This window comes from Rhipicephalus sanguineus, unplaced genomic scaffold (genome assembly GCF_013339695.2).
Source record: "Rhipicephalus sanguineus isolate Rsan-2018 unplaced genomic scaffold, BIME_Rsan_1.4 Seq1138, whole genome shotgun sequence".
Taxonomy (NCBI): Eukaryota; Metazoa; Arthropoda; class Arachnida; order Ixodida; family Ixodidae; genus Rhipicephalus; species Rhipicephalus sanguineus.
In genome coordinates this window covers 833,879-849,905 of record NW_023614391.1, presented here as the reverse complement: position 1 = coordinate 849,905, position 16,027 = coordinate 833,879, and the positions used below count along the sequence as shown (strand labels likewise).

At 46.1% G+C, this 16,027-nt stretch overlaps 1 protein-coding gene across 1 annotated transcript in view; it reads left to right on the top strand.

The window, feature by feature from the left end:
- LOC119376252 (acyl-CoA:lysophosphatidylglycerol acyltransferase 1-like) overlaps positions 1–5,657 on the top strand; it is a 28,889-nt gene extending 23,232 nt beyond the window's left edge. The window contains 1 exon segment of the mRNA XM_037646156.2: positions 5,059–5,657. Coding sequence (XP_037502084.1) covers positions 5,059–5,331 — 273 coding nt within the window. The 3' untranslated portion in view covers positions 5,332–5,657.
- The last annotated feature ends 10,370 nt before the right edge of the window (positions 5,658–16,027 follow it).

Sequence of the window (16,027 nt, the reverse complement as noted above, 5' to 3'; positions counted from 1 at the left end):
GGACAAAACCGCGGAAGACTCGGTCATAGATAACGATGTAGTTCTGAAGGCACAAGCTCGGCCTGAGCACACGAGTGAAAACGGAACTACCGTTTGCCGCAACCACGGCACACGAAACCGCGATCACTGTCGACACGATTATGTATGGCAATGACAAAACTGAGTGATCTCCAAAAGTGCATGTGCATCCAACACGGAGAGTCAAAGCAATGCTGCTTGCTGCGAACACTGCGGACAAAGCCATGGTAGATGCAATCGTAGATGGCAATGAATGATGTAGGTTTGAAGGTACGTGCGCATTCAGCGCACACAGATTAAAGACTAAACTACCGTTTGCCACGACTGCCGTGCACGAATCCACGGTCGCCATCCACGATATCATAGATAAGCGACAGTTTGCAGCTCCAAAGCTACGTGGCTAACGCAGCAGTAGATTGAAGGCAATAAACTCGTAAAAAGGCGCGAACCGTTTCGGCGTTCCTGTCGTCCTTTGCTTTATGACTGTAGTGGAGTGGACTTTAACACTTAGTTTTCAGTTGGCCTCACGCGAAGCTCTGAACGTGCGTTAGTGGCAGCCAGCTGTGCTGTTCCTTATCGGTCCATTCACGGGTGTCCCTGAAAGATGTACGCGAGTCATTTCGACGCAGATGAATGTTTTGTGCGTATATCATTGTTTGAAAATGAATTTTGCTAGCTTTTTGGTGATGCAGTCGATCCCGGATAAATCGAACTCAAAGGGGACCGCGAAATAGTTCGATATATCGATAATTTGGAATACGAATTATGCGTATTTAAGGCTTTAATTAAAGCACTGCAGGCCTCGACACAGTTTTCCGAAATCGTAAAAAGTGGGAACATAACGATTCGCTCATATGTGCCAAAGAACAAGGCAAGAACTTCTCCTTTTGCAAGTTAGCGCACTTTATTCCGCATGCAAATAGTCCATAAACTTGTCTTGCTTCTTGCGCGCTGTGAATTTATTAAGTCATCGTCAATATCATTGAAGCTTTACAAATAAGTAAATTCAGCACCTTCGGCCACAACAGCGGTGATCGACGCTGAACGCTGATGCGAGCTCTGTAGCGCGGTAAAAGGTTTAGCGGTGGCAGCGGTGGCTGGCATCTTCAAACCGCACGGGTCCATTTCCGCAGCACCGGCAACGTTAGCTACGACCTCGGCATCGATGCAAGCAGAAACAGCTACATCGTTATCTGCACCGATAAAGTCACTTGCTGTGCTCCCGTCCGATACGGCGCCCGGAAACGCTAAGTCACAAATTTCACTACTGACGCATCGTACGCCGTAGTCGGCAGTCATGACGCGCCCAAAGTCGTCACCTGGCACCAAGGCCCGTAAGGAAACAGTACACGACGGTGCTTTACTTGACGTTGTTCCCAGCACCGGTCATCATTTTTATCGCTACGAGCGGGACAATGTTTAGCTCGACTCCCGAATGACGATTTATCAAGAACGAAGCAAGAGTACACATGCCGCAAGAGACAACGCTAACAACGCTGCGCTGCACGAAGAACATTTCTCCACCATCGACATGTTAGCGATACCGATGGCACTTGTGGCTTTGTAGAAGGCAGCCGCTACTTTGGCGAGAGATGCGAAAAAAAGCATAGCCTCTGAGACCTGCATTTTAAAACCAATAACACTAAAAATACGTCACTAGGTTGCGGATCTCGAAGGCTATGCTTTGCGGGCCCGCATGCCATCGTGCGCAAACAGACAAGGAAGGGAATGCAAACATTACAACAACGCTGCCAAGCCACTTCGAAGTCTCATTTTGGTGCCCTCGGCAATCAGCCTCTTTGAAAAACACTAGCCCATGTGTTAAAACCTGTGGATCGCGCGTCAAATATACCGGTGAACTGACAAGCGCTGCGCAACGAACTAGAGCAACGCAATTTAGTCACCTGCGCGCGACGAGGGATTGGAACTTGCAAGAACGCGGCCGAAAAATGATCAATAGTTGTTAGGAAAAATGCACTTCCTGGGCTTCGGCGCGGAGCAGCGTCTGATATAGCGGATGTTTCGCTGTGCGGGAGTTCGATATACGTGCACACCAGCCCCATACTTTTGCATGGGATATTCAAGGGGATTTCTCAACTGTTCGATATAGCCAATAATTCGATATATCCGAGTTCGATATATCCGGGATCGACCGTACAAAATTTCGGCTGATATGAATATTTTCACTCCCCCTTGAGATTCGTATCACCAAGATTTTACTGTATATATTAACGCATTTATGTGCTGTATTTTATTGCGTAATGACTGCACTTCAGAAATTACAAAATTTGTTTTTCTTTCTGACATGATGATCGCCCCCGAATTCGTCACAAGACACCTATGGCATTTTTAAGTTTTCCTCGAGCAAGAGCATGACCCTTGAGATCTGTATTTGCAATCGAAAGATGGTACCTATGACGTATTTTACAAACCACTTTGGGCGTGCGCATTTGCCAAACATAAGGCCTCGAGACCTGTGTCTGTTGCCCAGAGAGCTGTAGCGTTGACATGCGCTCATCGTCATCGGAGAAGCTGCCATGCTTCCCGAAGTCTGGTCAAGATGCCTTTGCGTTTCCTGTGTTTGAGTTGTCGTGCAAGTGTGCTGCATATGTTTAGTTCTTTAGCGCTTCCAATTGTTCGTGACAACAAAATGATGTGCAGTTGTTACGGTTCTGTGAATGACCCCATTCTCATATATAGTAAAACCTCGTTAATTCGAAGGCCTCGGGACCGAGAAAAATATCCTAATTAAGCGGGATTCCCAAGTATCTGAAACAACGCGAAATCAAAGAAATCAGTCAGAAACCGAACCACTTGTTCTCTGCTTAATCCGATGAGTGCACAACATTAAACACTGTCGTACACCACTAAAACAAAAGAGCTGCAGTGTGCACTTGCGTGAAAGTAAGGCCACAACTTGAATTGCGCAGCTTTATTTATGGTGGTCACGTTTTGTTCTTGCATCATCATTCGCCGAATTAAGAATCGAGGTTGACTCGTAACATTCTGCGAATTTCTGTTGCCGTTGTGCATTGAGGCAACAAAAGTCTTGTAAGTCGATTTTATCATAGAACAGCTGCATAATTTGATCAAGCTCATAGCCGCATGGCTGGTAACTGTGAACAGCTCCAAAATACATTGGTCAGCAGCTCGAAACTTATTGCAAGTGTGCCGTTACCTAAAAAAAAACTTTCATTTGTGGTAAATACACTTGTTCTGGTTGCTTTTGCTGAGAATTTATCCTATGCACTGTCCAGAAGAGCTTCATTCATTTCTGGGTCACTGACCTCCGTATTCACGAACCTAACTTAACCTTATCCTTATGACTTAAGTCTCCCTTAACCATAAGTCCGCCCTTAACGCGTTTCAAGAACGAACCTTGTACTTATCGCAGAACTTTCCTTGTACTTATCGCCGTCATAAGTAAGGCTCGGTTAAGGTAGCCTATGACCTACCTTAAGGCTTCCTTGTAGACACACAACATGGCGGGGGAGAACTTTGCGCAGTTGGTTGATTATATGTGGACCGTAATAAAATATTGAACGGCACAGCGTATGCATACGCGTACCCGCCGCGGCGAATCCTCAGTGGAACCCGGTGGAGACCTACGATGGGCACGAATTTCTGTGTCGCTTCCGCTTTAGAAAAAGTGCCGTCAAGAAGTTGCTCGCAGTGCTGCCTCTGCAGGAAAATACCGATGGTGGTGGTGGTGGTGGTGGTAAACATTGTATTCAGAAACTCACAAGATAGCACACACACCACAGAGTACACTGTTTACGAAGTTCGTTCACGTTCATGGCCCGAAAGAAAGTCAACAACGCAGTACCTCACGGTACTTGTTGACGAGATCCGTCAAGACGCCGCGACATGGCCGCGATGCCGCACTCTTCGTCGTTGAAGTTCTCCTGATGCGTCGTTTCATAATGAACGCAATTTAAGAAGGCAAAGACTCTAAACCACTCAACCAATTGCATAAATCAAGTGTAGTAAGAAAAGTGAGAGATAACGATAAACGCTGAAGCGAGCACGAAAATACCATCAACGACAAAACGTACGTGAGAAGACGTCGAAATAGCAATCGTGCTCTCGCGGCCCGACTGTGTCGACGGGGGGTCAACAAATGTGGCCAGACAAATAATGTGGATTTCACCAAAAGCGGGCGGTGCCTTAGCAAACATTTTTGGTGTTTACGCATGGGTACTTTTGTGCATACCATTATTGGTTTCTTGCAATGAAACTATTTATTGTTGCTCGAAGTAATCATTTTGTAACAAAACTTTACCTACCCTGGCTCCCAGGGCACATACTTGACGAGTTAAGGACGCCTTCCATAAGGCGCACTTATGGCAAGATAAGGCAGGTTTTTGAAACTCACCTTATCCTTTTCTTATACTTATACTTTTCTCTTCCTTTCGTAAGTAGCCTTACCGCGATAAGTTAAGGTCGGTTCGTGAATACGGCGGTGAGACTCAGCTCTGCGATGTCCCTAAACAAGTGGCGACGTCTTTTTTTTTCCACACTGATCGAGATTTTTGCTTTCCAGATAATTGAGAGTTTGTTGTGTTTTTGTTTTTCTCAGGCTGCAGCAGCGTTATAGCCAGCTATGAATGTTTGCCAGTAAGAATTTTAGATGTCAACGATCATACTGGTAGTCTTTATTGTACGGCGTGTGCACAGTTGTCTAATTAAACGAAAACATGTGCTGTGTCCTGCAACAGCTGATAGCCCCTTCCCAATCTTAGTATGCTTTTATGCATGGCACCAGTGTACTAAGGTGAAAGTGGCCCATCAAGCGTTCTGAACATGATAGATCAGTGTGCGATTGTTCGCACGCGCAGTTTGGCTAGTTTGGCCATGTTTTAGGCTGGCAGTTGGCTTTACTTGAGACTGTTAGTGATACAAGAACTAAGTGTTCTGCCTGAAGTGACAAAGGCCGCGGATATTTTCAGCTTGGACAAGCAAAAAGTACGCATTGCCCGGATTTAGGCATTGCAGCATTTTGAATTGAGCGGCTTTAAAATATTTTCGTTCGCTTCTCAGGCCCTCACGAAATGGCTGTACGACCGGTGGGCGGAGAAGGAAGACCTCTTGGACATCTTCTACCGAACGGGACGCTTCCCGGGACGTCTCCACCGAGGCAAAGGGGAGGAGGAGGACATCGGCAAGGACCACCCCGCACCTCTCCGCGAGGCGCCCCTGCGCGTCGACTTCAACATCGTCTGGATCGTGCTCGTGCACGCCTTCTTCATCATGTCGACGTTGTTCCACGTGGCCCTGTTCCGCTGGCTCGCCTCGCTCGTGCCGTTCTGGTGACAGTTTCTTCTCGCTGCGGAACGGAGAGTGTTGAAGCTACTGTGGTGCGGATTTCTGCGTGATGGTTGCACTGCGTGACAAGGGGGGGTGGGGGTTTCAAGGGGCGCTCTCAAAAGTGGCAACGCCATCCCGCTTGGGTTCTTAAAAGCGTGTGTCCCCACCTCTCGTGAAGGCTCGATTCCTACGGGCGCGGCGGAGCAGTGTTTGAGGCTGGTTGTGAGGGAAGAATTTCTTCTTCTTGGGGGAAGGGGTGGAGCTCCTTTGCTGTTGAAGGCTCTTGGAAGAAAAGCACGGTTGCAAGTTCAAATGTACCGTGCAGTGTTCGATATTTTCTCGAAAGCCCTGCGAATCTGCATGTGTGTGTGTGTGTTTGCATGTGTAAGTGTGTGTGTCAGGCAATCCCATGAGGAAGACCTCGGGAAGGACAGTTAATGTCTGGAAATGCTTGCGAGAGGGCGCTTTCGGCTGATTGAAAACTTTAAAGGATGTGCTGGGAATACGATGTGTGAAAACTTGAGCTCACACTTCAGAAGGAAACTGAGAACGGCTGTGGAAAGTTGCAAAAGGGACCTGGAAAACTGGGAGATATCCCACTGATGATTCTAGTTGGGAGGCAGGAGGAAAGTTGATTGCAATGCCCTTTGAACTCGGGACCAGCAAACTTGAAACTGGGTTGTACTCCTATCGATAGGACCAGTGGGAGAATGCGCGTGTCGCCATACGTAGCTGAACAACCTCAGAAATTCCTGCAAGAAGCACCTGGATATTTACTCAAGGCCGAGTCATGAAAATGGGCTTTTAAAACAGTCCGTTATAACGTCATATGTCGTAATGAAAAAGTTGCGAGGCTGCATACATATTTCGAAGTAAGTTGCATGACAGATAAGACAAGCTTAGTTCTGTTTAGGTTTTTTGCATTGAGGGGCCATCGTCGCGTTTTTGAAAACCTAAGCCTGTTGGAGAGTCAGAAACTACATGTTGCAGGTATACCATAAAAACTCGTACACAATGTGAACATCAGTGTAGGTAATGCAAAGAAAGCTATATGCTATCATATTTAAAGGCCTAGTATTGATCTATGTTCTTAATGCAAACCTGGATATTTTCAACATTTGTGGCTGCTTCTAGTTGCACCAAAAAAAAATATGACAAGTCACATTAGGAATCACTAGCTGATCTCTTATCTTTACCGTGCTTGAGTCGCTTGAGCCAACTACGGTAGGGATCCTGCAAATGTGCTCTGTTTAGCAGGAATATTTGTTTACAGCACCGTCATACAAAACAATCCGAATTAGAGGCAATTGTGCCATATAAGCAGCTGTTTGGTTTAAGCGAATTCAATCTACCAAGATTTTATTATATATCTCAAAGTTGAAGCCTAACGAGAGGCCTAAATTTTAGGGCAAGTTAAGGTAATGTTTATGTGTATTTGCAGGTGGTGATTTATCGCTGTTTTCACTTGTGGCCTGAGTTATCGTCGCTCGATTTGTCATTGTCAATTCTGTTCATGGTAAATTTCTATGCACTCGGGCATCCATGAAGTAAAAGACTCAGATAACGAGAAGTTTGCAAGCAAGTTTGTCGGAGGCTTCAGTCTTAAAGAGGAAGACTTTAAGATAATGTTTATGGTAAAAAGATGAAGGAGGAAATGGAAAGACGGGGATGTTAGCCAGTTCTCAGGCCGGTTGGCTACCCTGTGCTAAGCACCTAAAAACCATTAGTATCTGGAAAGATGAGGTTGTTGTAATTCTGAGTAGCATGAATCCAAGGACAATCCTTACTCTCTTAGTGAGCATTTATAATATTCTTAGTACTCTGGCACCAGCCTCTTAACGTAAAATTTGAACACAAAAATTGCGGTGAAAACCCCTTGGTGTGGAACCGTTTGGTGGAAAGAGCCTGGAGGCATTCACTTGAGACTCGGGGAATGGCATGAAAGCATCTGCACTTGTGATGGTGCTTTTGCAGTGCGCTCAATATTTAATATTTCCTTAGCTGGGCAGCCGCAAAATCTAGTGGGAACACAAACTTCCTCGTTAAGCATACTGATTATAATCAAACTCGTTTCATGGCAAGAGGAAAAAGTTCAGGAATGGATAAACGACAGCTCTGCTATAGAGGGTGACACTGAAAGGCCTCTTCTCCCCACTGCGAGCGCAATCAGGTGCAAGCATTCGGATAAAATGCGATATTTGGCATTGTATAAAACATTTTTATTGCAACGGTTGAAACTTACTGAATACACATTATGGTGTCACAGTGTAAAATACGGTAGCATAAGAGAAAAAGAAAGAGCGTCTCGCCTGACTCTTCCTCACTGACGATGATTTCAGGTAGCTAGGCTCCGTGCGACGACTCCAGCGTCGCTTCACGACCGTGCAACTCATTGGCGACGAGTCTGCCTCGATGTAGTCGACAAAAACGTCCAGGACAATCGCGACTGTGCCCAGATTGTGTCTGTGTGATGACCTCGTGACTGTGTTCGTCAGGACCGTCGCCTTGCGGCCATGAACACTTTGGATGCCTGCAACCGAGCAACAAGAATTGGACGGGTACACTTCTGTTCCGAGGTACCTTGCAGCCATGCTGTCGTGCTTGGCTTCAATGACTGTTCATCTCTCGTGTTGAGCTCGCGGAAAATGTGACGATTCGACGGCGGTGCCTGATGATTTGACCAAGGCATAGGGGATTTCGTGCTGTACCTTACTGAGATGTTCTGGAGGTTCGTCCCGGCAAGACGGAGGTACAGTTCGCTGGGCTGTGATCGGTTTAGGAATTGTTTAGCTGTTACTTATCAGTTAGTTTTGTCACAAGAAAGTTTTCAGACTGCTGTGGACTGAATTATATTGCATTTCGACAAGCCCAACTTTTTCTTTCACTGTCAGTGTAAGAGAGTCGAGGGTTGCAGCTTGAGCATTTCGAGTTTTGAAGGAGCAAAGTTTTTGAATCGTGGGAGTGAAACGCACAGGTATCAACTGTGAACTGATTGCGGTGAATTGTGTCTGCTATTGCAACGTTCTTTTTTTTTTTTCCTCACGCCTTGTTTCCAATGCACTGTGGCAGAGAATCCGACACGATTCACTTGCTCATCGGGAGCACTGCTTTTTTTAACCTGTGCAGCACCTAATCTTTGGCCACAAAAATAGCACAGCACTATTTTTCACTTGTTTTTATGGAACTTTGATCCTGGGAAACATATCCCAAGGCATACAATGATTCTCAATTTTTGAAAAATAAAATGGTTGTCCTTAGTCAAGTTGTTTGAGCTGTAAGGGAGGCATTTGCTCGCGTTCGTCAAAATGCAGCCTTGTTCAGTCATCAAATCAGTGCCATGTAATTTGTTTTAGCCATTTCCTCACTGCAGCGGCTTGATTTTGAATTTCTGTGCTGGTCACGATATTAAGGGCTCGTTTTTAGGCTTGTTCATTCAGCAGTCGTCAATGTTTGGTGCGTTCGCAAGTGTTCGTGCTTCTTCTCAAGACCAAACAGCGGAGGGCACCAGTGGTGCCCCAGCTGATGTAATATGTAGCTGCTATCATTCGGGTGGCGATGTTCGTGGACACCCTGATGCAGGTCCACCGTACAAGCAGCTGGAGCTGACCTATTTGAAAGTGCTGGTGCATCTCGGAGGTGGTTGCACATTCGATAAGATGATGATAGTTCGCACAAGGACCAGTAGACAGGCAGATCTAAGGACACTACGCATTACCTGTCAGTAGTCTGTGCAAGGGAGCCTAGCCTAAGTGTACGTGCAGCGCCTCGAAATGACCACTTCACGGCGCTTTAGTATGTGTAGGGCCTCTAGCATTAACACCGATTAGTTTAGCTGGATTCTTCGCTCTTATATAAATGATGGCGCCGTAGCATGCACTTTGCTGGTCAGGAGGAGATATCGATTGGCCTGTGCAAAGTAGGTGTAGTCTGTGGCCGAAGGGTTGTTGTATCTTTTTCCGAGTTTGCACCTCGTGAGCAGCTTTCTGTGTCCAAAAAATTGAATAATAAAGTTAGGCTTACTGCTGCACGTGCTGTTGCTCATGGTTCAACACTGCTAGAAATGAATGAGATGTAGTAAAGCAGTGCAAAAAGTTATTTGGTGCATGTGCATGATAGCAGTGCACAGTTTTCCGTGGTAAAAAAGAGGAAGAGAAAGAGGGGAAACGCAGAAGGACATACTGCATGCAATTCTTCGCCAATCTTCTACAGTGATTGTGAGCCATGGTGTCTAGGTGCACTAGCACAAGGCCGCCCTCCTGCACTACGTCATTCTGCATGCCTCTTTCTTGCAATTTTTTAAGCGTACAACTCGGCGCTACGCAATCATAAAATCGCAATTAATGCATAGGAATAAGAGATATTCGAGGAGGGTTTTCAAGGAGGTCCACATGTGAGGTAGTACTTTTACTGTGCACTTAACTGATAAGCTGTCGAGAGTCTATGCTTTGTAACCAGATTTGTGTACCTGGGCAACTGGGAGGTACGGTTCAAATTTCTTTCAGCTGCAACTCGTACCATAAGCAACGAGAGTGTGGCATGAGATGCACAGCACCGTTTTCTAGGGCGCATTCTGCCGTCTATTTGTTTATAGCACCGGTGAATTAGGGAATGCGATAATTTTGACAATAATGTGAGACTCTTAGCAAGACTGTTGTTGCCACAGGTGTAGCGAATGGCTGTTCTTGTTATCAGCTCCAGCACCCTACTATGAGCAAAATTTTTGGGTGTACTCACGAGTGATTTATGCCCAGCGTGTTCTTGCAAGCTTGCTGTGAAAGCGGTCCCGTAAACGAAATGTACCGCCATGTCCCGTTGATCTTGGATAGTGCAAGGTTCATTACGTTTGGCTAGAGTAAAAGCCTGAGGCTGCAAAGTGGCCGGCATGTTTGGCGAATCACTTGCGAGCTGTGGCTAGAAAAGTTGGCACAATTTCGAGAGTTTTATCTAGGGTAGAATTCTGGCACTCTCCTCACAACTGCAGCCCCTTAACGGTGTATTTTTGCCACGCAAGAATCTCAAATGCATGCACTTGGTTCCATGTTGCATAGCTGGTACTTGTGTTGGGAACCTATGTGCGTGGTACCCACGTGCACCCAAGTACGTAGGTGTTGGGTGTGATGATACCCGTGGAACTCCTTGCTGTGAAGTGCTGAGCATGCAGCTTCAACTGAACGCATGGAAGATTCATGACAATAAGAGTTTTGTGGCAAAGTTGCACCTAAGGGGGAGTACTCGAGAGTGTAGATGCACTTTCAACAAGTCTCACAGTCGCATCGTAGCTTACAGATATTAAGAAGGCGAACTACGCTTCAGTGCATTATGCTTGCGAAAAGAATTGCATTCACATGAGTAAAATGAAGGAATGAAATGTCGATTGAAGCCATTGATTTCCTTTTGCACTTGCACTCAGCAGTGCCCGTTGGCTCCTCATGATTTGACTGCCGCCGTATGTCTTGTTGGTATTCCAACAAAAGTTTGTTAATTATGTTTCAGTGCTATTGTATTTGCTGTAAATAGAAATGCTTCCTTTCTTTTATTTTGACTGTATGTCTTATCAACATGTTACTTTCATACAGAGAGTGCATAAAATTCCTCAAATTGTGTCTTGTGGTTGTTCGACTCTTTGCTGACGTCTTATCACGCACGTGAATGTGCTTGATTTTTGTTGGAAATCCGAACAATATCTTCTGCAGATGCCGTGTACCGGATTTCTCACTAGTCATGACCAGTAGGGGCAAAAAAGAGCATCTGCAATGAGCGTCGGGTGAAATGAACTCCCTCCATACTCCATTTTTATTTAAATAGCAGTGCGCTGCATATTCTTAAAGGGACTGTCCACCGTCCTTCATAGTTTTTCTGTTTTGTACCGCAGTATAAAGCGTACAGTCTGAAGTGTCCAACCTCACAGCGGTTTCTCTGGAAAGTGAGTAGAAATTTTTAAAACAGAATTTTTCGATCTGCGTTCGGTCTGCTTCCATTGGCGTGAAACATGCCCACAACACTGGTTGGTAGACGCGATGATGATTGTAGTGCCGGTAAAAATTAAAACCGAAAGCACATGTGATTTCTGTAGGATTACTTTATTTTCACTGAACACTATTGTAATGAATGGAACAGTCTTTTTCAACGCGACAGCGGTTAATGGGAGACGTGGGTCTTGAAAAGTGCGTTTTCAATAGTTGAGTGAATGGAATGAAATTTAATACTTATTCAGTTTTTTCTGCAGATTCCAAATCTCTGAGTAGATTTTTAATAGCTGCGTTAGAACAAAAGATATGCTAGTTCTACAACCTTTTTTTTTCACAATTCTTACGGGGATTCTTGGCAACCTCATTTCGTCAAACACAAAAGCAAAGTATGCAGTAAGATCGCCAAAAAGCTGGTCTAGCCGATGATGCTATTTATTTTCTTATAATGTTGTTTACCAAATAATTCTCGATAATCATGAAGTGTATGATGAAAAATTGTTCACTCATATTTGCATCCGTTTATTTTGCATTCGAAGTTCGATGAAAACAATCAAATGAACATCATCGGCTAGATGAGCTCTCTGGCAGTCTCTGACAGACGAGCTCTCTGGCGCGCACTCACTAATGCGTGAGGTCGCGGTCACGTGATCAGCAATCCCCCCGTCTCCCCCGAGGATTTCTCCCTCGTGTGAATACCCCTTAACGTCGTGGCGTTTCCTGTCTGCTTCGACGGCAGGCCTCCCGAGCGGGGTGATGCTCTCGCATGCACCCTCCGAGCGACCGAAATGGGCCGGCTTGTTTGATCTCTGCTTCGGCCGCGTTCGTCGCCCCCGCTCGCACGCTTTTACCCGCGGTAGAAGATACAATGCGCGGGGGGATCTTATCAATTTGGACTTCGTACCGGAAGGACATGACGGCGACGGCGCAAACCCGGTGAGACTGTCCATATAATTGCTGTTGCAATAAACTTAAATATAAACGGCACTAAAGAAACGTTCAAATCGCTACAGCGAATCAGCTATCACGTCCGTCAGTCGTGTCGTCTACTGCCCGGCACTCCTCTATTGAGCAGCCTATCTGAATATTCATGCGCTCCTTGTACTCCCCTGAGATTTATGGCTCACATGCACTGCCCAAAGCGAGCGTTTAGCACTCTCTGAACAAGCACAAGAAAAAGATTAGCTAAGCGGAACTTTAGGAGTATACAGGATTTGGATAACGCCTCGTTCATGAGCTTTGTGCCCGAAGAAACTCTCTCCGTCTTGGAAACTGCTTCAGCGCTTCGAACAGATCGTCGTAAAATGTAAAAAAATGCATCTGTGTCTGTCAAAAATTTTGTTCCTGAGCAAAATTTTGTTGAAGATGGGGTTGCAGGGAAACGTCATTGTTGGACGTCCTACGCCAGGCGCAAGAAGGCGGATATCGTTGGTGCCGCCTCCAGGACACTTTCTGCGCGGACGCAGTCTTCCTTCATGCCCGTTTCGCGTAACGTGTGCTTTAGGGCTGAAGAAACTGTTGCACGCGAGAGCGCGACATGAGTGCGTCTAGACGAACTTTTTGCCATAATTGATTTCGCCAGGAACGACGATACAAACACACATATGTACAAATGCACTTTAAAGCAACTCTTAGTCTTTTTAAATGCGGAGCATTTCTTAGTCGCACCTGCGGCGTCGGCGGCGCCGTCCACACCCCCACTGCGCATGCTCGGCTCGTCTCGTGCCGGCAGCAAGCTTCTCCCCTCCCTCCCTCCTCTCCATCGAACGCGGGCGGTGTGTCTATAAGCGGCGGAGCGCGCGTTCGGAATTCAGTCAAGGGCGTCTTTTCGCTTGACTTGACGCTTTGCTTGACTCGAGTAGATGCGATGGAATCAACAGTACCTTCAATCAGTGTCCCACCACTCGTTGAAGGCAACGTTACCCCACCCTCACTGTCGTCGGTGTCAACATCAATTTCAAATGCAGTGATTGAGTTGCCTAGTCATTCTTTAACTCACGTTTTCAAATTGTGTAAATACGTGCAATGTATGCATTTGATTTGTGTACATTTTATATAGATTTGCGTCAACGTCGTAGATGACGCCGGCGACGATGTTGGAGCCCATAGGGATGTAGGAGCGGACGTTGATTCCATCCAGCTCTGTGACGTTGCGTAGTACGTTCAGAGCGGCAGCATGCGAAACATCAATCGCCATGACATTCTTACGCGGGTTCACTCTGATGTCGATGATTTCATTTGGCACCAGTCTCTCGAGCAGAGCCGAAACAGATTGCCTGTTGAGGCGCTTCATGTTGCCGTTGGGGACAGCAGGAATGAAGATGATGGTGTTGACTCGGGCCTTCGCGGCGCTCCGACTTGTCTGCCCTTGTCAAGCCAGCTAATGAAGCTAGCGTTATCGCTAAAGTTACTCGTTTGGGTACCTCACGCTGCGTGAAAATAGATTTCAAGGCAACTCTCTACCTTCGTACGTAAAGGTGGGTCACTTCCGACACCCTGTGAGACCTTTTGTGCCGAAGCCACTGCAATGTCACAACTGCATGAAGCTAGGTCACGTGAGAGGCGTATGCGAAAATGAGCGAGTATGTTCTCGCTGCGCTGAAACCCATTCTGCGGACACTTGTATAGTCAATGTTCTCAAGTGTTCCAATTGTAATGGACCTCACGAAGCTTCCTCAAAACAGTGCCCAAAAATGAAAAGAGAAATTGCTGTGTTGAAACAAATGGCAAGGAACCATACATCGCATCGCGAGGCTGCCGAAACAGTCACAAAGCGGCGAAATCGGCGCCGACGTACATCCAAGAAAACCAATGCTTGTGCATCTGCAGCGCCCCTTGAACGCCCTGCTTCACCAATCCCTTGTCACCCAGGCCCTTCGCGGCCGGCACGAAACAAACTGCAGTAAAACGCACAGTTTCTGGAGATTCCACTTGGCCTCCATTGCCGAAGCCACAGTCACAGAGATCATCGACGGCCGGTGCAAACCAGCACGACAATGAAGGCATGGACACTACTGACGCAGCTTGGCCTGCGTCGCCGAAGTCGCAGCGACATGCAGATTCACACTGCACATCGGCAACAGTGCGCACTGAATCTCCGACTGACCAGTTGCCTGAAGAAGACAAACCAACCATCATAGTGCTTCAGTCACTGTTGGACACACTCCGCGTGTTCGTCGGCAAGCTGAAATCGCCCTACGCTCAGTCCGTGCAACAAGTACTGGATGTTCTATGTCCAGTACTTGCAAGCCTTCAGTAGGCACCATGACACGACTCTCTACAGCGGAACGTCTGAGATCCTGAGTCCAGTACTATGGAACGCAGCTGTGTTCTTTAGGCTCGCGTGTTGTTACTTTTTGTATGCTCCCTTCTTTCTATCCCTTCTTTCTCTCCCTTAATCCCCTTCCCCCAGCGTAGGATAGCAAACCGGACGCGCGTCTGGTTAATCTTCCTGCCTTTCCTTCCTCTTTCTCCTCCTTATATAGATTTGAATTTTAAACAGCACACACAGAGAGAGATACAGCTGTTTAATGAAAAACAGAATTCTAATAATAATAATAATATCTGAGGTTTAGCGTCCCAAAAGCACAATATGATTGAGGGACTCTGTAGTCGAGGGCTCCGGAAATTTCGACCACCTGGGGTTCTTTAACCTAAATCTAAGTACACGGGCCTCAAACATTTTCGCCTTCATCGAAAATGCAGCCGCCGCGGCCGGGATTCGATCCCGTGACCTTCGGGTGAGCGGTCGAGCGCCATAACCACCAGACTACTGTGGCGGGGCAAAACAGAGAAATCTGCCGGCGCATATAAATGCACCGGCATGCTACTCTGTATGGGGAAGGCGCTTGAGGACAGAAAGGAGGAGGAGGGCAAAAAAGGAGAAGGGGAAGAAAAGATATTTATTTATTTATTTATTTATTTATTTATTTCAACATACTGCAGCCCCGCAGGGCTATCGCAGGAGTGGGCAAATGCATACATACATAGAAGAGCATAATACATACATATATACATAGCAGAGCATAACAAGTGAGCTGAACATCAATGGTTAGTAATATACAATAAAGTCATCGAGTGATAAAGATCGAACGTAACCGGCAACGCATTCCACAATTCAATAGAATGAACAAAAAAACTATATTTAAAAGCCACCGTACGATGGATAAAAGTAGTCATGCTCAACTCATGGTAATTTCGGGTGGTTGTTGGTCTAGCAGGTGCGATGTATTTGCTGAGTAGGAGAACCGTGGAGAATTAATTAAGGTATAAGAACCTTCAAACATTCAACGTGACGACGGAAGAGAGACTGGTAAGCTGTAAGATAGGAAGATGGGAACTAGGTGAAAAATACCTGTCAAAGCGACGATAAATGAAGCGTACTGCTTTCTTCTGAACAGATTCTATTTTGTTGATATCCGACATCTTGTGTGGGTTCCACACAACAGAGCCATATTCCAATATCGGACGAACCAGTGTTTTATAAGTGAGAATCTTATGCTGAGAGGTGCTGAACGTAATGTGCGTTGCAGGTAGCCTAACTTTCTAAGCGCACGGTTGCACATGAGTTCGATGTGATGAGACCAAGATAAATCCTGAGTGAAAAGGAGACCTAGATATTTGTATTGCGAAACATTTCCGAGAGGGCAACCATTAAAGGAATAGGTAAATGGAGGGGGGGAAGAACGCTTGGTAAATGACATGGATACTGTTTTTCGAAAGTTGATTTGCATTTG